The sequence below is a fragment of the Neomonachus schauinslandi genome, chromosome 9, assembly GCF_002201575.2.
Source record: "Neomonachus schauinslandi chromosome 9, ASM220157v2, whole genome shotgun sequence".
Lineage (NCBI taxonomy): Eukaryota > Metazoa > Chordata > Mammalia > Carnivora > Phocidae > Neomonachus > Neomonachus schauinslandi.
This window is the reverse complement of record NC_058411.1, coordinates 31,456,131-31,482,137: the sequence shown is the minus strand read 5'-3', so window position 1 is coordinate 31,482,137 and position 26,007 is coordinate 31,456,131. Positions and strand designations below refer to the sequence as shown.

At 41.9% G+C, this 26,007-nt stretch overlaps 1 protein-coding gene and 1 pseudogene across 4 annotated transcripts in view; both read right to left on the bottom strand.

Moving 5' to 3' along the window:
- DCAF5 (DDB1 and CUL4 associated factor 5) overlaps positions 1–26,007 on the bottom strand; it is a 105,111-nt gene that overhangs the window by 5,052 nt on the left and 74,052 nt on the right. For all 4 annotated transcript variants that reach the window (XM_021679735.1, XM_044917985.1, XM_021679736.1 and 1 more), the window contains exon 8: positions 2,660–2,787. In XM_021679735.1, the coding sequence (XP_021535410.1) occupies positions 2,660–2,787 (128 nt within the window). The remainder of the gene's footprint in view (positions 1–2,659; positions 2,788–26,007) is intronic.
- On the bottom strand, positions 6,073–6,309 carry LOC123325692 (annotated as a pseudogene).

The window sequence follows — 26,007 nt, the reverse complement described above, 5'->3', positions numbered from 1 at the left end:
AGCCACCCAGGCGCCCCTTAGTCCTCCCTTCTTGTGCTCTTCCCTTTGGCCAAACATGATCATTTTCTGAACAGGTCCTACGCTTCACTGCTTCTGAGCAATTATTCATAAGTATAATGCCTGGAACACAATAGGTGATCAATAAATATTTATTGATTCAACAAAATAATTAACTATCCATTGCCTCCACTTTTATTCCTCATATCTTACTCCTTCCTTTTGCAGTCTTTATTCTTCAAATTCTAGCTCAAATGTTACCTGCCCGAGATTATCCCAGATGGGAAAAGATCTCTCCCTCCCCCAGAGCATTCTGTTTCCATCTCTTGTGTAGCTATTGCGCTTTTCATTGTATTTATTTCTTGTCTCTCTTACTGGGTGACCTGCATTACCTTTTTTTGCCTTTATGTTCCCCAAAAGGCCTAGCACAAATGGCACACATTAAGTACATCACAAATATCATAGGTAAATAAATGAATATTGGTCTTTTCAGAAAAAAATGTCAGCATTTGCCCTACCTTGCCCCTCCAGGCTTAACTATAAATAACAAACCCCCTCTTTTGCTAAGCATGGACATTCGGGGGCTAGAGACCTGTTATAGGTAAGAAGAAGCTGGCCCCGACAACTGGGATTCTTCTTTTCTGGGCTCGGACGGCAGCAATAAAGGACAAGGGAGAAGGTGTAGTGAAGTGGAGAGAAAAAAGGTCTCAGGCTGGGCTAGAACATTATGCTCTTTGAGCCACTGATCCTCTCAGAAATACAAGCAGGAAAGTGATGCTTATTAAAATAGTCAGTTCAGGGACAGGTAATTCACAAGGCACTCCAGGATGGCAAGTCCCTGTTAGCATCCTCACTTGACAGCTGGGGAGCAGACTCAAAGAACTGTTTAAGGGTACCAGCTGTACTGACTTTAGGTTTCAAATGGCTAAATGAGCCTCCTGGTGGGGCAGGGTTCAGACACCACTAGAACCTGGAAGCAGTGAGCTCCATAGTTCAGTCTGGATAACCTCCCAGAGAAAACATTTTCTTCTCTTATTCCTCTGAGAACTTGGCTAGTTTCCACACTATGACCTTTAGGTTAAGGACTCCAGTTGACTAAACAATAATTGGGGAGACTAAGTGCAGAAGCATCCCAGAGTACGTGGCCAAGCAGGAATCTCTCTACTAAAGGAGATGCTCGAGCAGAGCTATCTGAAAAAGAGAATGACATCAACAGGCCTAGAGACGACATGCTACTGTGCCAACCCATTAGTCATAGGCCAAAGGAGAAGAGATGGCAATTCAAGGGACAGGGCCAATCCATGACTGTCCAGTGAAGGACTACTGAGATGACCACCTCCTGCAGAGGCCTCTGGCTGCCTGCTGCCTTCTCAGCAGCATAGGGAGGGTGAGAGGCCACTGGGAAGAACAAAGAACAGGGCTCTATCCTGACTTTACCACTAATTAGCTGTGTAATTAACCTCAGATGGGTAGTTTATAATTGAAATCTCACCATCTATTTAAAAAAAAAAAGTCAGTAAAAATGATCTAGAAGTCCTGCTCCAGCTCTGTCGGAAAATGTGTGCCATCATGAAAGTCAGCCCTGATCCACAGGACCAATAAAACTTACATAAAGGAATTTGGAATGAGGACAAATAAAAATATTGACCCATCCTCCAACGTTACATTTCTGATAGCTTCCCTTGCCTCCGAAACAACTTGGTTTAACTCTATACGGAGGGAGAGAGGGAGGGAGGAAATGAAAACCACCAAATCATCACAAACCAATTTTTACCTTTTTCCTGATACCTTCCCTCAGGTTTTCAGTATCATTTTAGGGAAAAAAAAAAAAATAGGAGTTTTAACTTTTAGGGGGTGATTATCATCTATCCTTCTTAAAAATCAAGTTATCAGAGAATCCTAAAGGATTCATCATTTGCCCCAAACCTTCATTTACACAGATGTGGAAAAGGGTCAGTAGCAACTGGAATGTGAGTGACAGGCAGCGGGCCGTCCTCCTGTGGACACAGGCCAGGCCGGGTCTCTCCGTTGCACGCTCTAGACACATTCCTTAACCGGGTTAAGTTCATTCAGTCGATGTGCAATTAATGCAAGCGTTTAGCCTCGACCACAACCACATGCCATGGTTTTTGATATGTTCTGCGACAATTTAGCTACAGTTCTGGCAGTCACTTAGTGATGTCTGTGCCATATTAGTACAGCAATTAATGCAAAGTCACACCGAGTAACCAAGGGGATGGTGGCTTCCAGATGAGGCTTGGAAAGCAGAACGCATCAGACTCAAGATCAAAGGCCATTGGAAATGCAGTGGCATACAAGTGGTGTCTAGTTTCAAAGCCTAGTGACTATTTTAAAAGTGGTCCTGAAAGGGGGGTTTTAAACCACTCTTTTAATATCAATTTTTCAGTATTTTACAATATGTTAAAATAATTGAAAAAATTCTTAAGTAATCTCTATATGCAACGTGGGGCTTGAACTCACGACCCTAAGATCAAGAGTCACATGCTGTACTGACTGAACCAGCCAGGCACCCCAAAATAATGGAGAATTTTGACAGAACTTTAGTATGTTTTGGTATGAGGTCCTATATATATTGATCTAGTTTCTTCCAATTATGAATTGTAATAATTTGTCTAAAGAACAGAAGGGGAAGGTGCCTCACCTTGATAATCTTTTCTACACCAGAAGAGCAGATCATGTAGGTGTGAGGGTTAAATCGGACCTGGTTAACAATAGACCGATGCCCTTTCAGCACCATGAAGGCTCCGTTGACCACCCTACCAATGCCACCTGGGAAGACAGAAGGAAACAAAAATCAAATGATGAAATGGATAAAAGTAAATAGGTTCCAGTAATGGCAGACAAACAGCTCTGAAGTGGAGCCAAGATCTTTATTAACTATGCCACCAGGAGAATGCTTAATCTTACAGATAAAGTTGCTATGGAAAGAGGGAAGATGAAATATTCTCTCAGCATATGTGCTCTTACCAAGAGCCTTTATTTAGCCTTTAAGCATTGCCCACGCCCACCCACTGCAATTCCATTGTCAATGAAGCCCCAGCCACTTAAAACATTTCGCAAGTTTTTGATCCTCAAGATAGAACCCAAGTGTTACCTTAGAAAAGGCCAGTCATGAGCAAAATAAGACTGAACTACTTGGGAATAGTTAGGCATCTGAGCCAGGGACATGCAGAACCAGAAGCATACAATTACTTACACGCACAAAAAACCCTCTGATCCATTTGCCCTTAATTTCTATGATGAAGGTTGCAAACAAACAAACACACAAAAGCCACTGGGAAAATAATGGAGAAAATCCTTTTGTTACCCTGACAGCAGGGAGAGCTAGGGATAAAGAAAGATTTGTGCCACTTTCCCGACAGGGAGAGCCCAAGTACTGAGAATCTGAATTAGAATAAGGGGCTTAAAGACACCATGTATGGATTAAAATCAAGAGGCCACTAATAAAAAGTTATATTTTAAGGACCATCCTGTAGGCTTTCTTCTTCTGTGACTGAGAAAAGCACCAGATGCCTGGAACTTATAACACAAATTAAGATCCTCATTTATAAACTTGGAATAATCTCAAAGGTTCAACTTCACTGGTAAGGGCATCACACACAGAACACATGCACCCATGTTCTCAACAAGGTCGCTTCTGAGCAACCATCAACAGCTCAGTACACATAGGCCAGCCTGTGTCCCCAGCCAACTCTGGCAACCTATGATGCATTCAGGCACAAACAAATCAGCGTTCACGCATCTAAGCAGTGAACACCATCTTAGCCACTACCGGAAGCATGGCCAGTAGGGCACAAAGTAGCAGCAGGCAGTTTCTGCTCCACATGCCTCCACCCTACTCCCAATGCCACCTTGTTCAAACCTTCATTCCACACATTTCTCATCTCAGTGTCTAGAGGGACAATGACTAGCACAACATCCCTTCTCTAGAAATAATCTGGTTCTGGAGAAGATGTCTTCTGCTTTTGGCCTCCTGACACGCCTCCCCTTTTGACTCATGGAAGATATCCCTCTTGATTGCCATGTACATACACATCTCTTTTTTGACAGCAAGAGCTTTCAGATCTGCCAACTAGCACTAGGTGCTTACACTACTTGGTCAGTGACAAAATGTTCTTTGCCTAATTTTTCCATCATATTTGATGTTATTTTTTAAAAGGTTTGATTGATTGATTGATTGATTGATTGATTGATTTGAAAGAGAGAGAGAGTGTGGGGGGAGAAACAAAGGGAGATGGACAAGCAGACTCCATGCTGAGCACAGAGCCTGATGGGGGGCTTGATCTCACGACCCTGAGATAGTGACCTGAGCCGAAATCAAGAGTCAGAAGCTTAACTGACTGAGCCACTCAGAAGCCCCTGACATTATTAATATTTGAATTATCTGGGATGGATAACATACATAAAGCTATTCATATCTCAACCCAACATCATCAAGTTTGCTAATAAACCATAAAGGAGAATGACTAGGGCATAGAATTGATATGTTTTCATTGATCAGGAAAGGCTAGGGGCCCCTAGGTGGTTCAGTAGGTTAAGCTTCTGGCTCTTGATTTTGGTTCAGGTCATGATCTCATAGTCATGAGATCGAGCCCTGCGCTGGTCTCTGCGCTGGGCATGGAGACTGCTTAAGAGTCTCTCTCTCCCTCCTCTCCCTCTGCCTCTGCTCTTCCTCCTATCCCGCCTGTGCTCTCTCTCTCACTAAAAATAAAAAATAAAAAATAAATAAATAAAAATAAAAGGAAAGATTTAGCACCAAGGTAGGCTGCCGTGATGGGAAACCCTAGGTAGCCTGAGTGCACTGGGTTCCTAGAGTGGAGTGGGAGGAGTGGAAGGTAACCTGAGCCTAGTCAAAATAAAAATAAACAAGAAAATTAAGGAAAAGAGATCCATGGGAATCTAAACAGTTGTCTCCATACAGGGATCTTACCACCCTCCAAGGAGTTCCCTTGGGTATATATAGTTTTTTCTATATAAGGTTGATTCAAAAAGTAGCATTCCCACTCATGGGTCCCTTCTGAACTCCACGTTTCCAACACCCTACTCCTACCCATACCTGCACTGGAGTAGTCACTAGCAAAGAAACTTTGGGTTAAACCTAGTAAAATCTCTTATTTAATCCTACTGCCTCCAAGAAAAGTAATTTAAGTGACTCAGAGAGTTTGAGAGACTTCTTGGTCAAGATTTGAACCAGTCTTTTTGGCTATAATGCCCACTATCCTTTCCACTGTAACAGCGGCCTGTAAGAGATGAAAGGATTTGCATAGGGATGGAGTCTGAAGCTCATAAAATATTTTGAAATCTTTCTTGCAGTTATCATATGAGTTGGTTTTCTTTTTAAGCTCTCAACTTAAAAATGGGAAGGGGGAGATTCTATCCAATGGTATCCTGAGCACAAGTTCCATAGTATCACCACAGGAATTTCATCACATTGCCAACACTGAATAGTTCATGAGAGCAGAACTGGCTCTCTTGCATACCTAGAACTGGGGGTGCAATGCCTGAACTAAAGTAGGTGCTCAGTAAGCACTTGTTGAATGGACAGTGTTTCAGGAGAGGGCAATTCTAGAGTATTACCAAAGAAAGACAGATGGAGGGTCTCATGTCTTAAAGAATCAACTACCATGGAACTTAAGTTTATCAACCAAACTGACCTTTCTGTCAAAGGTTATTTGGAATACAATTACAATAACTTTTGGACCTGAAGAATAATTGAAGGATCTCAACATCTGTAAATTCAGACCATGGGAAAACTTTCTATTCTTCCATGCAATGTGACCTCATCTGGCTTCTTTTCATGGCAGCAACTTTATTTATTTATTTACTTTTTCTTTCAAATCATTTTAATAACCTAGCAATGATTCAAACTATGGAAAGAAGATTCAAACTTGTTCCCTTAAGAGGGATGCTATCACAATTGCTTCACACAAGCAAGATCAAAGGCAACAATGAAACCAGATTCCCAAGAGCAAGGGTGATAAGAAGGCTTCAAGGCTCAGTTTGAAGAGCTTGGTTTCAGAAAGTCTCTGAGGGGTAGCAAAAGAGACATGAAATTTAAGGGACCCTCAGAGGGCGCGGTTGCTGGGTCATGAGCACCTTGAAGCATTTCTTGATGGTGATTTGGTGTCGAGAGTATTTGTCATCTGGGGAGAACTGAGCAGGATGAGTCAAGCAGGTCTGCTATCCCAAAGGGTCAAGCTTCTTCAGCGTATAGACCCAGTCTCCCTGCTCGTTGAGGTAATACTGGAGAAACACAACCACACCGAAGCCAGAAGTTCCAATTTCGCCCATAGTAACAATTTTAATACAGGTCTTTCCTCCTTCTTCCCACCCAAACTGATACCTAAGAAATCTGAAAAAGATACCTAGGAATTCCACAGAGCCGAGAGACTGATGGTGAAAACAGGTACAGGAAGAACTTTGGCTGCCATTTGTTTAAGGCATCCAACGCTGTGTACACAGAATCAGAATAATGAATGGGCTTCAGGGAGGTTCGATAGTCCCTCTCCTGGTTTCCAGGTTTCAAATGATTGAATACAGCTTCTACTGTATAGTTTAGACACATTGATTATTAGAGAATACATTTTTATCAGTCCTGGAGATTTGTATAAACCAGATCTCTTCAATCAGAAATGGCTAAAGTCAAGATGCCAATATCAGTAAAAACTCAGCGTCTCCATTACCTAGCCAGACTGCACCCATCAACAGCAGGATCAAGTTGGCAGGAGTCAGCCAGGGAATATTTTTTTCTAAGAACTACATAAGCTACAAAATCTCCCTTCAGGATCATCTCTAAGACTGTGGTGAGGGGCCTGATGAAGATCAACCTCAACCCATGGTTACCTAGCTGAGTCAAGACCTAATCACTAATAATGGGTACCAATGACTAAACCAGCACATACCTGGGAAACACCACCTTATTCGTTCTTGAGCTGTCATTTGTTTATCCACTTCTGTACAAACCAATGCTCATTTCTCTGAGCCATCTGCTCTGGCTGGCCCACCACACATTGGCATCACTTTGTAGTTTTTTTGGGTTTTTTTGTTAAGTCAAGGCCAAAATTCCTGTTTCTCCATCTTTCCTTTGGTTCAGATGGGATGCTAGGGAGGTGAAAAAGGCTATAAATCCCCTTACCTATTCTACTGCAAGACTTTAGAAAAGGAGTGGGCCATCTCATAAGATTCTAGTGTCAGTGACTGATTCACTACCTAGGGAAACACAAGGGACTCAGAGAAAACACCTTACTCAGAACCCCAATAAACACCATTCTGAAATGCCAAGGCCAAGTGTCCCTCCAGAGAAGACAAAGGGCTAAGTGTATAGTCCTCATTTCCCTCCCCTTTCCTACCTATGCTCCCTTTTCTACAACATTCAGCCAGAGATTTGTCCCCTCAGGACTTTCAAGGGACAAGACACCACTCCCATTTCTTGACAACTTTAGTTACTTCTGTTCCTTGTCAATTTTATTTGCTTCAACAAAACCCTCTAAGAATGACTATGCTTTCAGCTCCAAAAGTAAAAGCAGCCTGGTCAAGTTTTCTTGATGCTACAGTCTAAGAGCAACTTATCAATCATGTTAGGAAGAGGTCCTCAATGGCACTTGGGGCTATAGAATAGGACACTTAAGTATTTTGTAATGAAATCAATCCCAAATCAACCCCAAATCAATCAACTGTATAAAATACCAGTATTAATTTTCCTGTCAGAGTTTTTGGATTTTCTCCCCTTCCATTAATTAATGGGTAGGACAAACACCTTTGTGAGGATGGGATGGGGACATGGTGGGTAACACTGAGATTAGGGAGGGTGAAGTGTGAAAGTGGTAGTGAGGGACCAGATGACTGGAAGGGGCTGATGGAAGATAAGAAATTAAGATGGCAGGAGATAAATTTGCATTTCCAAGCAACACAGTACTGGCCATTATGGAGAGGGTAAATATCCTTGATCTTCCAAGATTTATGCTGACGTATCCAAGATAGTAGTAACAAAGTTGGGCATATAAGAAGAACTTAACAAATGATTGTTAAATTGAAATTAGTGGAGAACATAGTTTGTTTTTTCAAGTTTGGTTTTTTTTTTTAAGATTTTATTTATTTATTTGACAGAGACACAGCGAGAGAGGGAACACAAGCAGGCGGAGTGGGAGAGGGAGAAGCAGGCTTCCCGTGGAGCAGGGAGCCCGATGCGGAGCTCAATCCCAGGACCCTGGGATCATGACCTGAATCGAAGGCAGACGCTTAACGACGGAGCCACCCAGGCGCCCCTTTTTTTAAAGTTTTAACTTCTTTTTTTTAGTAATCTCTATACCCATCGTGGGGCTTGAACTCACGAACCTAGGATCGAGAGTTGCATGTTCTTCTGATTGAGGCAGCCAGGTGCCCCTAGCAAACACCATTAAGAGTAGTATTTAGGGCGCCTGGGTGGCTCAGTTGGTTAAGCGACTGCCTTCGGCTCAGGTCATGATCCTGGAGTCCCTGGATCGAGTCCCGCATCGGGCTCCCTGCTCGGCAGAGAGCCTGCTTCTCCCTCTGACCCTCCCCCCTCTCATGTGCTCTCTCTCTCTCTCTCTCTCTCATTCTCTCTCTCTCAAATAAATAAATAAAATCTTTTAAAAAATAAAAAAAAGAGTAGTATTTAAAACAAAACAAAACAAAAAAAACCCTTGGTTGCCTGGGTGGCTCAGTCAGTTAAGCGTCTGCCTTTGGCTCAGGTCATGATCGCAGGGTCCTGGGTTTGAGCCCTGCATCAGGCTCCCCCCTGCTCAGCGGGGAGCCTGCTTCTCCCTCTCCTCCCTGCTCGTGCTCTCTCACTATCACTCTCTCTCAAAAAAAAAAAAAAAAACCTAAAAAAAAAAAAAAAAAAAAAAAAGACAAGACTCAGGTAAAAATGACAGATTATGGTAAAGGAAATGCTTTTAGCATTTCATGGGAGAACCTTATCTGGTAGGTTCTAGGTTGGAATATCAAACAAAATTATGCAGAATGTATTAATAGGGCAAGATGATGAGCAAATATATAAAGGAGCAGTACCACTTTGTAGGGGGTGGTACCACTTTGTAAGTGTGCGGGTGCAGAGAAGTTGAAAAAGGCGACAGTGGTTACTCAAATGATACAATGGCAATCAAATCTCTGTAATTACGCAGTCCTTCCCTAAGCAATAAGACCTGGGCTTGGTGATACTCACCAAAGAACCCAATGGTTAAATTCAGTCCTCACGTTACTTATTTGACCTATCAGCAAGATCCAACATAGTTGCCTCCCCTTTCTTCACTGCCTTCCTAGGATCACCCTCTCATGGATTTTCTGTTACCTCTTTGGTCACTCCTTCTTGCTTTCCTTTTTGGCTGCTCTCCCTGACTTTTTTTTTTTTTTTTTTAAGATTTTATTTATTTGACAGAGAGACAGACAGTGAGAGAGGGAACACAAGCAGGGGGAGTGGGAGAGGGAGCAGCAGGCTTCCCGCGGAGCAGGGAGCCCGATGCGGGGCTCGATCCCAGGACCCTGGGACCATGATCTGAGCCCAAGGCAGATGCTCAATGACTGAGCCACCCAGGCGCCCCTTTCCCTGACTTCTTAACACTGGAATGCCTTAGAGCTTAGTCTTTGCTTCCCTTCTCTTGACTAGCTATACTCACTTGCTTGGTGATCTCATCTAGCCTGCGGCTTTAAATGCTACCTATATGCAACCAAAACTCAAATTTTTATCTCTAGTCCAGAACTTCTCTTGAACTCCAGAATTTCATACCTCTCTTATCCAAACTGTTCAACATCTATCTTCACCTGGATGTTTAAGCGACATCTGAAACTCCACCTGCTCCCCCTCTGCCCCAGTCAAATCTTTCAGGACATCCTGATCAGGATTTACCTTCAAAATACATCTAGCCTGAAACCTCTATTACCTTGGTTCAAGCCACCATCACCACTCGCCTGTAATATGGGAGACTCCTACTAGTTTTCCTCATTCCTATCTTTGGCAGCCCCACTCCCACCATCTATCCTCAACTCCGCAGCCAGAGTGATGCCGTTAAAATAGGTTAGATCATGTCACTCCTCTGCTCAGAATTCTCTAATGGCTCCCGTTTCACCCATGGTAACAGCCTACAGAGATACCCCTTGCGCCCCACTCACCCCTATTACCCCCCCCTCCCTTACTCTACTTGAACACATTGATTTCCTTGTTATTTCTCAAACACGCAAGGCACATTCTCACTTCAGAACTTTCCACAGGTTCTACCTAAAATGTTCTTCCCCCAGATTTCTGCATGGCTAACTCCCTCACCACTTTAAAGTTTTGCTCAAATGTGATCTTCTCAAAGAGGTCTATACTGAACATCCTATCTAAAAAATTGCATTTCCCTGACCCCCTAATACTACTTCCTATCCCCCTTATTCTACTCTATTTTTTCCTTTTCCATAGCACTTCTAACCTTTTAAACATAATATAATTTATTGTGTTTATTGTTTATTGTATGCTTCTGTTGGTAGAATGTAAGCTCGATGATGTCAGGGTCTTTTGCTCCTTTGCTACACATCCAAGCCTCTAGAACAGTGCCTAGCATGGAGTAGGTTTTCAATGAATGTTTGACACATGAATGAAAAGATGTGAGTTTATTTGACTATAGAATGTAAGTATACTGGACAAAACTCAATCTCCGTTAGTGTGCCCCATCATCCAATGTGTGGATTCCTTCTGTTAAATTTGGATGTTTCTTCTATAGCATTTTTACCATAGTAAGAGCAGAGAAATAAAGGGGCTAAAATCCTACCTCTATCCTTCATGGTCCTCTGAAATGCTAATTCCATGAAAACTTTACTGATCCCCAAAATCTCTTCAAGCCTCCCTTAATTACCTTTTCTATGGGCTCTGGAACCCACTTTTAAATTTAGCATGTGCACACACACATCCCCTTTTCTCATATTTCTAAGACTGTAAGTTCTTTGAGGGCAAGAAAGTGTTTATTCTTTCAGTCACCCATAGGGCTTTGCATAATGTCTTAAGTTAGGATACTCAGTAAGTGAACAAACTGAAGTAAACCCCCTCATCATTTTCTCTGGAACAAGGCTTGAAAGAGAAGGCTAAAGCTATTATCTACAAAATGAGGTTTGGCAGGTACCTGTTGAGGCAATTAATCTATTTCATTCCTGACACCACTGGTAGAATTAAAAGGTTACTGCTCTGAGGGGCAAGGGACTACTTCTTTTTCTTGCTATATCTAAAAGAGTTGTCCAAATAACCTCAGTAATTCCAAAAGTCCCGTGTGAACATTCTCTGGGTCTCTAAGTCTCAAACCGTAAGAATTAAATCAGGGTAGTGAGGGGCGCCTGGGTGGCTCAGTTGGTTAAGCATCTGCCTTCAGCTCAGGTCATGATCCCAGGGCCCTGGGATTGAGCCCAGCATTGGATTCTCTGCTCAGCGGGAAGCCTGAGTCCCCCTTTCCCTCTGCCGCTCTGCCCACTTGTGCTCTCTCTCTGTCAAATAAATAAATAATCTCAAAAAAAATTAAATCAGGGTAGTGACAATACAAAGAGCAGTGGCTGCTTCCTGGGGATCACATAACCACCTAAGAGTTAGGAAAAAAAAAAAAAGTCAGACGGGGACAGCCAATGCTGTCAGTAAAGCTCAAAGAACTCCATAGACAGCAATGCTTAATTGCACAAAAAAATCAATTATACTAGTTCTTCTTTCATCATCTGTACGTCACATGTGTTTACAACCAACTACTTGTGACCCATTAGAAACAGTTGTTCTTCCAGTCACAAGGGAGGTAAAAAGGAGATGCCTAGGCCTAACCCACTGAGAGTGAAGGCATGTCTAGAAAGAGGAGAGACAGAGCGCACACACACACACATGCAGGCCCGGGAACATGCATTTATCGCCGTCTCCAGCCTACTCCCTTGGCCTGCTGGCAGTGGGGGTGGTTGTGGGGACTGGGCAGTGGAAGTGTGTGTTTCCCCCTCTATTCAGGGAAACATCTGTCACAGAGCGTTCCCCCTCTTTAACTACTGATGAATCAAGAGCAGCCTTGATGTTAACAACAACTCAACCAGCCATTCCTGAGGGCACCAGAGGAAGACAATGCCTTGGACTGTAAGTTTTTCCAAGAAAAGTTAAAAGGGAGAAAGCTTTCTTCATGAGGAATAACAATCATTGTAGAGTAGCTCCTGAATACCCTCAACAATATCCCTAAGAAGGTAGATATTATTACTATGGTTGTATTGTTTATATTGCTAATGTTCTTGTTTTACAGATGAAGAAATAAGTTTGGCAAGATTAAACAATTTTTCCAAAGCCGAAACTAGAAGACAAATGGATCAGGAGTTTAAATGCAGGCCTCCCAACTCTATTACATTATGTTTCCTTCCATAAATAGTAAGGTCTTAGCATAGAAGTATATCTCAAGGGAAGCAAGTCTTTTTTTTTTTTTTTTTAAGATTTTTATTTATTTATTGAGAGAGAGAGAATGACAGAGAGACAGCATGAGAGGGTGGAGGGTCAGAGGGAGAAGCAGACTCCCTGTCGAGCAGGGAGCCCGATGCGGGACTCGATCCAGGGACTCCAGGATCATGACCTGAGCCGAAGGCAGTTGCTTAACCAACTGAGCCACCCAGGCACCCGGGAAGCAAGTCTTATCTGTAAAAACCCTAAAGTCCTTTCCAACAAGAATTAGGGGAAAGAGAAGGAGAAGATAACATGAAGATTTTCCAGAGACACCCACCTCCACCACATGTTGCCAAATTCATTACTTCCATACCTAAGTTACTAGGGAGCAAATGCTTTGCAAATTATGGATCTGTGGACGCTGATCTTACTATACATAGCAGTAACAGTGCCTTACATTTGAAAACACACATTTTTCAGAAAGCTTCCGAGACTGTTAAGTCATTTCACGATATGAGGCGCATTGGGAGGGGGAGGATTTTTACAGAAGAAACTAAAGCTCAGACAACTGCTGTTACATAACCTGCCTAGAATCACTCAATCAGGTAGTCAGTGGCAGCACTGGACTTGAATCCAGGTATGATTTTAAGCCTAATGCTCTTTCCAATATACCACACTGGCTCTATACATAACTGCTGGTCTGTTTATTTTATCTTCAGAATCACCGCATTAAAACAGATGCTCTTCCTGCATACTTCAGAGGTGTAAAACATTCTGATGGGCTTTTACTTTGCCACAGCAAAATTCCCAGTTCTATTCCTTTAATTTTTATTTTATTTATTTGACAGAGAGAGACAGTGAGAGAGGGAACACAAGCAGGGGGAGCAGGAGAAGGAGAAGCAGGCTTCCCGCTGAGCAGGGAGCCTGATGTGAGGCTCGATCCCAGGACCCGGGGATCATGACCTGAGCCGAAGGCAGATGCTTAACGACTGAGCCACCCAGGCGCTCCTATTCCTTTAATTTTTAGAGAGGTTTTTAGAAAATGAGTTATTACTTGACATCAACTAAAAAACTAAGCCTAATCTTGCCTAATCTAGCAAGTTTTATGGTGGTTATTAGGTCTCACATCTCAAAATGATTTCCTCAGCCTACTGTAAAGCCCTACGCAAATTACTTAACTGATTTGCTAAGTCCATACTGTTTATACGATGAAATGTATTCATTTGGAGTTTGGAACTGGAGTTCCCCTGTGACTTTCGGTCTTTTTGAACAGGAGAGTGGAGGAGAAAAGGCTGTCCTTGCTTTTGGCTCACGTTCAGGACTGCTCTCCATGTAGTTCTCTTCAGCATTTCGTATGCACTGTGAAGCACACAGCAGGTATGCAATAAATGCTGATGGCCCGTCGGACCATGAAGGCATAGAACAGCAAGGCAGCTTCCCCATGTTAGCCTGCCTTAGTATCTCTGTGCAACTGGCACACAGGCATGCATTGAGAGAGCGAGCTCAGCCTCATCCCATATTTTGTTTAAATCAAAGAGGCAGTAGATTAGAGTAGGAATTTCCCCACAGAGTTTTCATCATCTAAGCATTCAAAGCTAGAACCCAAGGGCCGCATCTAATCCTCATATGTTTGGCTTGCTGAACATTGCTGATTTTTAGTTTTAAAATTATGAATTAATAGCCAACATTTAAATATAGAGAGGTTACATATAAAGATGAGAGGTGCTAAATATCCCTGAAGCCAGGTTCAAGGGTAGGGCCAAAACCAGGAGGAGTTAAAAGCCTGTATAAAGAGCAGTTACGCCATTGTGCTCCTCCTCTGAGCACATATGGCCACAAAGCTGCCCATTCCCCACACAGGCAGAGACCTAGGGGTTGCCAGCTGAAGTTGACCTAAAGAGGTTTTGGCCTGGAGACACCAGGTGCAGTGGAGGGTGGGATTAAACAAAAATCTGTGCACGGATCTGTGAAATTCACACCTCTATTCGGCTCTTAGAATTATGGCTCAACTGCCAGGCAAATACCCTCCAGATACTAGATCAAACATTCCCATTCTGGAAAGGCAGCTGATTTCAAGAAAGTCAACAGACGATGTCCAAAACTGAAAATTCAAAGATAGCCTAAATTACAGGAAGAGAAAGGAACTGTTGCATTTTTAAAAAATAAGTTTTGTAATATATTAATTTGATTTAAAAATTATGTACCTGTATTATTTTGGTAACAGGAAGTACTTAATTATAAAAATAGTGAAAGTTATAAAAAAAGAATAAAAAGAACAGAGAGAAAAAGGAAAGATATATGAACAAAGGGAAAGAAAAGAATGTGGGTGGGTTGTCAGAAGAGTGGCAGGAAGGGTGAATTCCCCAAATGAACCAAGGTTTATGGAAAATAATCCAAAAGGTGCTAGTTACATGCAGAACAAGATGACGATCAAAGAGACAGACTTATTGTGATAGGCTCATGATGTAATGTTGAAGGGTAATATAGAGAAAACAAACCCCTCAATTACCAGTTAGGGAATCCAACAAGAAAGATAATCATAAGGTCCTGTTCTTGTCTTGTGTACGAAGAAACCCAAGCATCAAGTAAAAGATGGGGATCTAGGACCAACCACAGCCCACGTGGAAACCATGGGGGCTCCTAGTCAACTCCAAGTATGAGCAGATCATGGGTTCTGTGGCCTACAAAGACAGCTTATGTGATCCTGAGTGTACCTCCTAAAACACCCTGTAGCACACTTAATATCAAGAAGCCAAGATTTTCTCTGGTCTAGCCAGGCTACATCCGATGAGCTTATTTAGTTAATCCTTAAACAAAGGTAGAACAAATCCGGAGGACAGAAATCAGTTCAGCAAAGAAACTAACACCATTTCTTTGAGGAATTGCTAAACTGAATGTTGGGGAGGAGGATGCTATCTCTGGAGAGGATCCAGAAGGGGACATTCTCAGTAAGCCAGCACTCAACTACCAGGAAACAGAGTAAGACTTATGGAAGAACTTTCTAATCACTGGAGTTACCCTGGGGCAACAAGCACATCCTGGCATAGGTTTAAGTTATTCCTCAATAAAAGTGTACTTTAATATATGTAAGTTATAACTCAAGAAAAAAATTATTGTGGGGGTGGGTATGTGAAGAGAAAATTTTATAGCCAAATACCCATGTAGCATCCATGGGATGAATGCCAGGATGTCATGTTTTCATCTTTATTTAGTTGAGAAAATTGTATTTCTATTGTGATTTATTCTTTGACCCATAATTATTTACTAATTTTTTTCTTCATTGAGAAATTTTAAAAAGATACAGAAAACAGCACAAAAAGTGGAGCTTAATAAAGTTTTTTAAGGTAAACACCCCTTAAAACCGACATCCAAGTCAAAAAATGGAATTTTTTTCTGGCCATTTTCATGCCCCATGTGCATCATTCCAATTACAATCCTTTTCCTCCCCTGAAATCAACTATTATCCTGATCTCTATAGTAATCACCTCTCTGCATTTTTAATAATTTTATTTATCCAAGTGTACATTCCTAAATAGTTTTGCTTGGTTTTTGTTTTATTTAATATGTCTTTTACATTTCTTAAACAATAGGCTTCCTCCTGTCCATCCTTTCCTTTTTTCATTAGAATGTACCTATTGGAGAAAATGGGCCCTTTGACCTATCGTTTCTGAAGTCTGGATTTCGTGAACTGTATGCTCACAATGTAGTACAATATACTCCTCTGTCCTCTGTGCTTCCTGCAAACTGAAAGATGGATCCTGAGGTTTTATTCAGAGTTGTTTGGCAAGCCTATCAGTAGTATTGTGTTCTTTTTATCAGGAGGCACATAATGTTTAATTGCCTTTCTTTTTAAGATGTTGGCCACCTGTCACTACTCAATATTTAGATGTATTAATTCATTGAGGGCTGCCGAGTGATTGCATTAAAATTCTATAATTTCTTTTTTAAAAGTGTCTTTATTAAACCTACATTTTTGGTAGGTATTTTCCCTGGATATAGAATTCTAGGTTGGCAGGTTTTAATTCTCTAAGCACCTTAAAGATATCATTCTATTATATTCTGGCTGCCATAATTTGGCCATCTTATTGTTGCTCATTATAGATGATTTGTGTATTTTCTCAGGCTGCTTTTGGGCTTTTTCTCATTATCTTTTGTCTCTAATAGTTTGACGTATGATGTGCCTCAGTGTATTATATTTATCCTGTTTGTGGTTACAGTTTCTTGAATCTGAGAATTAGTCTAGTTCATTTGTTTTAGGAAATTCTTTTAGTTATTGTCTCTTCATATATTGCTTCTGCTTTATTTTCTCTTTCTTATCCTCCTAGGACTTCAATTTCATATATGCTAGATCACCTGCGCTCTACTTGTCTCTTACACTGTTCTTTCCATTCTCTGTTAAATGAAGTTATAATCCAATGAGACTGGTGTCCTCATAAGAAGAAGGGACACCAGTGATGTGTGTGCACAGAGAAAAGGTCATGTGAGCACACAGGGAAAAGCTGGTCATTTGCAAGCCAAGAGAGGCCTCAGGAGAATCAAACTTGCCAGCACCTTGTTCTTGTACTTCTAAGCTCCAGAACTGTGAGAAGATACAATTTCGTTGTTTAAGTCACCCATTTTGTGGGATTTTGTTATCGCAGCCCTAGCAGACTAACACAGAGACTAAAGCTGATTTCCTCCATATGGCATTTACCCATTCTACTCTTGAGAAAATAAAGTAAGGGGTTGACCATTCTCAATCTAATCAGAAGGAACTAGGTCAGCGCTGGGTTGCTTCTTTAGTAGGAATACGTCTACTTCTGGTTTCAGATGTCTCAAAGTCAAGACCTGGAGGGTGCTTGTTGCAGGTGCCTTTCTCTAACTGGGGTCTGTGTCCTAAGCACCAGGAAATTACAGGATAGTTCACTCAGCCTTCCTGGTCCAGCCCCATCCTCGACTGTAAGCCTCTTAGGCTTTTTTTTTTTTTAATCAATCTCTATGCCCAATGTGGGGCTCGAACTCACAACCCTAAGATCAAGAGTTGCGTGCTCTACAGACTGAGCCAGTCAGGTGTCCCACCTCTTGGGCTTTTAGTGGAGAGTCTGACAAGTCTCTGTTGACCTCTGCTCTGAATGTTTTGTCCCTTGGAGATTTTAAGCTTAGTTCTTTATTCTCCTTCCCCTGGGCAGGTTCAAAATCTGGCAAAAGCTCCATGGAGCAGACCCCTCCCACTGGGGGGGAGGGGGACTTTGTCTCCAAAACACTGTGTTAACGTGGGACCTGCATTCTGCCTCTCCAGCCCAATCCCATAGCTCCCAGGACAACCCCAGCACTTAGCAAATGTCCTACAGGTAAGATTGGCCATGTGGTTGGGGCACCTCTAGATTCTACTCTGTCCTATCAACCCATGTGGCCATTGCAAATTCTGATTTCTTCTGACCCCAGCTGCAGCCCAATCTGCAGCGTCCATGCAGAAGCCCCTAGAAGAGACGATGGTCCGCACCTCCGAGTGGGCTAGAGGGGCTCTTCCTTCTTCAGAACTTGAGTTCTTCTAGCACACTTTGTTACCACACCTCTCTGACACCTTTATGGTTTTTGTGATGTAACCACATTGTAGTTATTGCAGTGGGAGCCACCCACTGCATCCTCTGGGGGATCTGAAGTCCTACAAGTCCTTTTTTAACAGAAATTTTACATCGTTCTTTTTTCCTCCTTGAAATAATATTTCCACATTACCTATTCCACACCCTCCTCAGTTTTTCTGCACCTTGGAGGTTTTTATACCTCACAGCAATGCACCATGTGCTAGGGTTCAAATGGTCAGAAATTTGTGGAGTATTTTTGGTTTTCCGGGGGTTTTTTGTTTTTTTTTTTCTAAAGTGGAAGAAAGGTAAAGGGGAAGTGGAAAAGGAGAATGGCACTCTCTTAGGAACACTGATTTTTTTTTTTTTAAAGATTTTTTATTTATTTATTTGAGACAGAGAGAGCATGAGAGGGGGGAGGGTCAGAGGGAGAAGCAGACTCCCTGCCGAGCAGGGAGCCCGATGCGGGACTCGATCCCGGGACTCCAGGATCATGACCTGAGCCGAAGGCAGTCGCTTAACCAACTGAGCCACCCAGGCGCCCAGGAACACTGATTTTATGAAAGAATACATACAGAATTTGAGAATCTAGAACTGGAGTTCCTTTAAAGCAGCTGTGCCTAGAAAACCCTTGGAAAGTCTGGGTGTCCATTTCCCAGTTTTAATATTGGAATCCTAAATCAGCTATCAGGTCCCTGCCAACCCAAAGACTGCATAGTCATCTATACTTAAAAAGTCAGCCCAGGATTCGGGAGCAAGATGGCGGAGGAGTAGGAGACCTGGATTTCATCTCCTCTCAGGAATTCAGCTGGATAGGAATCAAACCATTCTGAACACCTACAAACTCAACAGGAGATCGAAGAAAAGAAGAGCAACAACTCTCTCATCAGAAAAGCGACCACTTTCTGGAAGGTAGGACGTGCGGAGAAGTGAATCCGAGGCGATATTCGGGAGGATAGACGGCAGGGGAGGGGCCTCCGTCGGCCGCTTCTGGCAAGTGATAGAACCACGGAGCACAAAATCGGAACTTTTAAAAGTCTGCTCCGCTGCGGGACGTCACTCTGGTGACTAAGCGGGGGCTGGAACCCTCCGGGACAGTGTGGTCTCAGGACCCTCGGGGTCACAGAAAGACCGGGGGTGCCTGAGTGTGGCAGAGCTCCCAGGTAACGGAGCAGGGAAGCCGGCTGCAGAGGCGGAGCCCAGGCGCAGGCTCTCAGCTCCGGGTTGCCATAAACCGTGATCCACGGCACAGTCGGGCCCCTGCTCCTCCAGCAGGGACCCAACAAGCGGCAGATCCGGGGAGACTCACCTTCCTCCCCCGGGAGGAGCCGCACGGGAGTGCACCGCAGGGATCTGCTGGGTTTGGAGACTCCACCCGGGGTCGGGTGCCAGAGATAGAAATGCGCGGTCACAGGCCAGGTGAGCACGGAGTGCGGCTGGAGACCGGGGAGACGGGAGTGACTGACGGCTTTTCTCTGGGGGCTCACTGAGAAGCGGGGTCCCGAGTTCTCGGCTCCTCCGGGGCGGAGATTGGGAGGCCACCATTTTCACTCTCCGCCTCCAAAGCTGTACGGAAAGCTCGCAGGGAACAAAAGCCCCGGAGAGCAAACCCGAGCAGATTACTTAGCCGGGAGGGGGCAAGGGCGGGGCAATTCCGCCTCCGGCAGAGACATTTGGAAACCACGGCAACAGGCCCCTCCCCAGAAGATCAGCAAGAACAGCCAGCCAAGGCCACGTTTACCGATCAATGAGAACGGCAGAACTCCAGCGCTAGGGGACTACTGCACATAGAATTCATGGCTTTTTTACCATGATTCTGTAGTCTTTCAAAGTTAATTTTTTTTTAACTGTCTTTTTTTCTTTTTTTTTCTTTTTGAATTTTTCTTTTTCCCTTTTTCAACCAACATCTTATCAATCCCTTTTTTAAAAAAAAACATTTTTATTTTTCATTTTTAGAGTCATATTCTATCCCTTCATAGTAGTTACCCGTATTTTTGGCTTATATATATAAGTTGTTCTCTCTTTAAAATTTTGAGATAGTTTCTTCTAACAGATTAAAATATACCCTAAATCTCTAGTATATGGTGTTTTCTATTCCCCTGCCTGATCACATCCTCTCCCTTTTTTTTTCTTTTTTTAAATCCTCTTCTTTCTTTTTTCAAACAACTTCTTATCAATTCCTTTTATAAAATTTTTTATAATTTCCATCTTTACAGTCATATTCCATCCCTTCATCATATCAACCCTTATTTTTGTAAATATATAAGTTTTTCTTTCTTTAAAATTTTGGGAGGCACCTTCTTCTAAAAGACCAAAATACACCCCAAATCTAGTGTGTGGCACTGATCTATATACCAGCCTGATCATATTTGATCACATTCTGGTTTTTTTTTTTGTTGTTGTTGTTGTTTTGTTTTGTTTTTGTTTTTATCTTTATCTTTTTCTTTTTTTTCTTTTTCTTTTTTCTCTCTTTCCCTTTCTTTTCCCACTGCTTCAGGTCTTTTCTGATTTGTTTAGAGTATATTTTCTGGGGACGTTGTTACTCTGCTAGCATTTTGTTCTCTCATTAATCTATTCTCCTCTGCACAAAATGACAAGATGGAAAAAATCACCTCAACAAAAAGAACAAGAGGTAGTACCGACTGCCAGGGACCTACTCAATACGGACATTAGTACGATGTCAGATCTACAGTTCAGAATCATCACTTTAAAGATACTAGCTGGGCTTGAAAAAAATATGGAAGTTATTAGAGAAACCCTTTCTGGAGAAGTAAAAGAACTAAAATCCAACCAAGTAGAAATCAAAAAGGCTATTAATGAGGTGCAATAAAAAATGGGGGCGCTAACTGCTAGAATAAATGAGGCAGAAGAGAGAATCAGTAATATAGAAGATGAAATGATGGAAAATAAAGAAGCTGAGAAAAAGAGAGATAAACAACTACTGGATCACGAGGGCAGAATTCGAGAGATAAGCGATACCATAAGACGAAACAACATTAGAATAACTGGGATCCCAGAAGAAGAAGAAAGAGAGAGAGGGGCAGAAGGTATAATGGAGCAAATTATAGCAGAGAACTTCCCTAATTTGGGAAAGGAAACAGGCATGAAAATCCAGGAAGCACAGAGAACCCCTCTCAAAATCAATAAAAATAGGTCAACACCCCGACATCTAATAGTAAAACTTACGAGTCTCATAGACAAAGAGAAAATCCTGAAAGCAGCTCGGGAGAAGAGATATGTAACCTACAAGGGTAGAAACATTAGATTGGCAACAGACCTATCCACAGAGACCTGGCAGGCCAGAAAGGACTGGCAGGATATATTCAGAGCACTAAATGAGAAAAATATGCAGCCAAGAATACTCTATCCAGCTAGGCTATCATTGAAAATTGAAGGAGAGATAAAAAGCTTCCAGGACAAACAAAAACTAAAGGAATTTGCAAACACAAAACCAGCCCTACAGGAAATCTTGAAAGGGGTCCTCTAAGCAAAGAGAGAGCCTAAAAGCAATATAGACCAGAAAGGAACACAGACAATATACGGTAACAGTCACCTTACAGGCAATACAGTGGCACTAAATTCCTATCTTTCAATAGTTACCCTGAATGTAAATGGGCTAAATGCCCCAATCAAAAGACACAGGCTATCAGACTGGATTAAAAAATAAGACCCATCGATATGCTGTCTGCAAGAGACTCATTTTAGACCCAAAGACACCCCCAGATTGAAAGTGAGGGGGTGGAAAACCATTTACCATGCTAATGGACACCAAAAGAAAGCTGGGGTGGCAATCCTTATATCAGACAAATTAGATTTTAAACCAAAGACTGTAATAAGAGATGAGGAAGGACACTATATCATACTTAAAGGATCTATCCAACAAGAAGATCTAACAATTGTAAATATCTATGCCCCTAACATGGGAGCAGCCAATTATATAAGGCAATTAATAACAAAAGCAAAGAAACACATCAACAACAATACAATAATAGTGGGGGACTTTAACACCCCCCTCAATGAAATGGACAGATCGTCTAAGCAAAAGATCAACAAGGAAATAAAGACTTTAAATGACACACTGGACCAAATGGACTTTACAGACATATTCAGAACATTCCACCCCAAAGCAACGGAATACACATTCTTCTCTAGTGCCCATGGAACATTCTCCAGAATAGATCACATCCTAGGTCATAAGTCAGGTCTCAACCGGTACCAAAAGATTGGAATCATTCCCTGCCTATTTTCAGACCACAATGCTTTGAAACTAGAACTCAATCACAAGAGGAAAGTCGGAAAGAACTCAAATACATGGAGGCTAAAGAGCATCCTACTGAAGAATGAATGGGTCAACCAGGAAATTAAAGAAGAATTAAAAAAATACATGGAAACCAATGAAAATGAAAACACAACTATTCAAAATCTTTGGGATGCAGCAAAGGCAGTCCTAAGAGGAAAGTATATAGCAATACAAGCCTTTCTCAAGAAGCAAGAAAGGTCTCAAGTACACAACCTAACCCTACACCTAAAGGAGCTGGAGAAAGAACAGCAAATAAAGCCTAAACCCAGCAGGAGAAGAGAAATCATAAAGATCAGAGCAGAAATCAATGAAATAGAAACTAAAAGAACAGTAGAACAGATCAACGAAACTAGGAGCTGGTTCTTTGAAAGAATTAACAAGATTGATAAACCCCTGGCCAGACTTATCAAAAAGAGAAGAGAAATGACCCTAATCAACAAAATCATGAATGGAAGAGGAGAGATCACAACCAACACCAAAGAAATACAAACAATTATAAGAACATATTATGAGCAACTCTATGCCAGCAAATTCGATAACCTGGAAGAAATGGATGCATTCCTAGAGATGTATCAACTACCAAAACTGAACCAGGATGAAATAGAAAACCTGAACAGACCTATAACCACTAAGGAAATTGAAGCAGTCATCAAAAATCTCCCAAAAAACAAAAGCCCAGGGCCAGATGGCTTCCCAGGGGAATTCTACCAAACATTTCAAGAAGAATTAATACCTATTCTTCTGAAACTGTTCCAAAAAATAGAAATGGAAGGAAAACTTCCAAACTCATTTTATGAGGCCAGCATTACCTTGATCCCAAAACCAGACAAAGACCCCATCAAAAAGGAGAATTACAGACCAATATCCCTGATGAACATGGATGCAAAAATTCTCACCAAAATACTAGCCAATAGGATCCAACAGTACATTAAAAGGATTATTCACCATGACCAAGTGGGATTTATCCCTGGGCTGCAAGGTTGGTTCAACATCCGCAAATCAATCAATGTGATACAATACCTTAACAAAAGAAAGAACAAGAATCATATGATCCTCTCAATAGATGCAGAAAAAGCATTTGACAAAGTACAGCATCCTTTCTTGATCAAAACTCTTCAGAGTATAGGGATAGAGGGTACATACCTCAATATCATAAAAGCCCTCTATGAAAAACCTACAGCGAATATCATTCTCAATGGGGAAAAACTGAGAGCTTCCCCCTAAGGTCAGGAACGCGGCAGGGATGTCCACTATCACCACTGCTATTCAACATAGTATTGGAAGTCCTAGCCACAGCAATCAGACAACAAAAAGAAATAAAAGGCATCCAAATTGGCAAAGAAGTAGTCAAACTCTCACTCTTTGCAGATGATATGATACTTTATGTGGAAAACCCAAAAGACTCCACCCCAAAACTGCTAGAACTCATACAGGAATTCAGTAAAGTGGCAGGATATAAAATCAATGCACAGAAGTCAGTGGCATTCCTATACACCAACAACAAGACAGAAGAAAGAGAAATTACGGAGTCGATCCCATTTACAATTGCACCCAAAACCATAAGATACCTAGGAATAAATCTAACCAAAGAGACAAAGGATCTTTACTCAGAAAACTATAAAATACTCATGAAAGAAATTGAGGAAGACACAAAGAAATGGAAAAACGTTCCATGCTCATGGATTGGAAGAACAAATATTGTGAAGATGTCCATGCTACCTAGAGCAATCTACACATTCAATGCAATCCCCATCAAAATACCATCCACTTTTTTCAAAGAAATGGAACAAATAATCCTAAAATTTGTATGGAACCAGAAAAGACCCCGCATAGCCAGAGGAATGTTGAAAAAGAAAAGCAAAGCCGGCGGCATCACAATTCCGGACTTCCAGCTCTATTACAAAGCTGTCATCATCAAGACAGCATGGTACTGGCACAAAAACAGACACATAGATCAATGGAACAGAATAGAGAGCCCAGAAATGGACCCTCAACTCTATGGTCAACTCATCTTTGACAAAGCAGGAAAGAATGTCCAATGGAACAAAGACAGTCTCTTCAACAAATGGTGTTGGGAAAATTGGATAGCCACATGCAGAAGAATGAAACTGGACCATTTCCTTACACCACACACAAAAATAGACTCCAAATGGTTGAAAGACCTCAATGTGAGACAGGAGTCCATCAAAATCCTAAAGGAGAACACAGGCAGCAACCTCTTTGACCTCAGCCGAAGCAACTTCTTCCTAGAAACATCGCCAAAGGCAAGGGAAGCAAGGGCAAAAATGAACTATTGGGACTTCATCAAGATAAAAAGCTTTTGCAAAGCAAAGGAAACAGTCAACAAAACCAAAAGACAACCGACAGAATGGGAGAAGATATTTGCAAATGACATATCAGATAAAGGGCTAGTATCCAAAATCTATAAAGAACTTATCAAACTCAACACCCAAAGAACAAAGAATCCAATCAAGAAATGGGCAGAAGACATGAACAGACATTTTTCCAAAGAAGACATCCAAATGGCCAACAGACACATGAAAAAGTGCTCAATATCGCTCGGCATCAGGGAAATCCAAATCAAAACCTCAATGAGATACCACCTCACACCAGTCAGAATGGCTAAAATTAACAAGTCAGGAAATGACAGATGTTGGCGGGGATGCGGAGAAAGGGGAACCCTCCTACACTGTTGGTGGGAATGCAAGCTGGTGCAGCCACTCTGGAAAACTGTATGGAGGTTCCTCAAAAAGTTGAAAATAGAGCTACCATATGATCCAGCAACTGCACTACTGGGTATTTACCCCAAAGATACAAAAGTAGGGATCCGAAGGGGTACGTGCACCCCGATGTTTATAGCAGCAATGTCCACAATAGCCAAACTGTGGAAAGAGCCAAGATGTCCATCGACAGATGAATGGATAAAGAAGAGGTGGTATATATATACAATGGAATATTACGCAGCCATCAAAAGGAATGAGATCTTGCCATTTGCAACGACGTGGATGGAACTGGAGGGTATTATGTTGAGTGAAATAAGTCAAACAGAGAAAGACATGTATCATATGACCTCACTGATATGAGGAATTCTTAATCGCAGGAAACAAACTGAGGGTTGCTGGAGTGGGGGGTGGGGGGGGAGGGATGGGGTGACTGGGTGATAGACACTGGGGAGGGTATGTGCTCTGGTAAGCGCTGTGAATTGTGCAAGACTGTTGAATCTCAGATCTGTACCTCTGAAACAAATAATGCAATATATGTTAAGAAAAAAAAGAAGAAGAAGAAGAAGGTAGCGGGAGGGGAAGAATGAAGCGGGGGAAATCGGAGGGGTAGACGAACCATGAGAGACGATAGACTCTGAAAAACAAACAGGGTTCTAGAGGGGAGGGGGGGTGGGAGGATGGGTTAGCCTGGTGGTGGGTATTGAGGAGGGCACATTCTGCATGGAGCACTGGGTGTTATGCACAAACAATGAATCATGGAACACTTCATCTAAAACTAATGATGTAATGTATGGGGATTAACATAAGAATAAAAAAAAAAATAACTAACCATTGTGCTGCATAACACCCAAGACATATTTACATTAAACTAAAGAAGTTTAAGCCATAGGCCCCTTCCAGGCCTCAGGCAGAAGCCCTGGCACTGTGTTCACATAGTCATACATTTTTGTAAAATTGGCAAAAATAAGGTATTTTAACTGGAATCTGTTAGGAAATTCTTCCTTCCCATTATACTTTTTTTTTTTT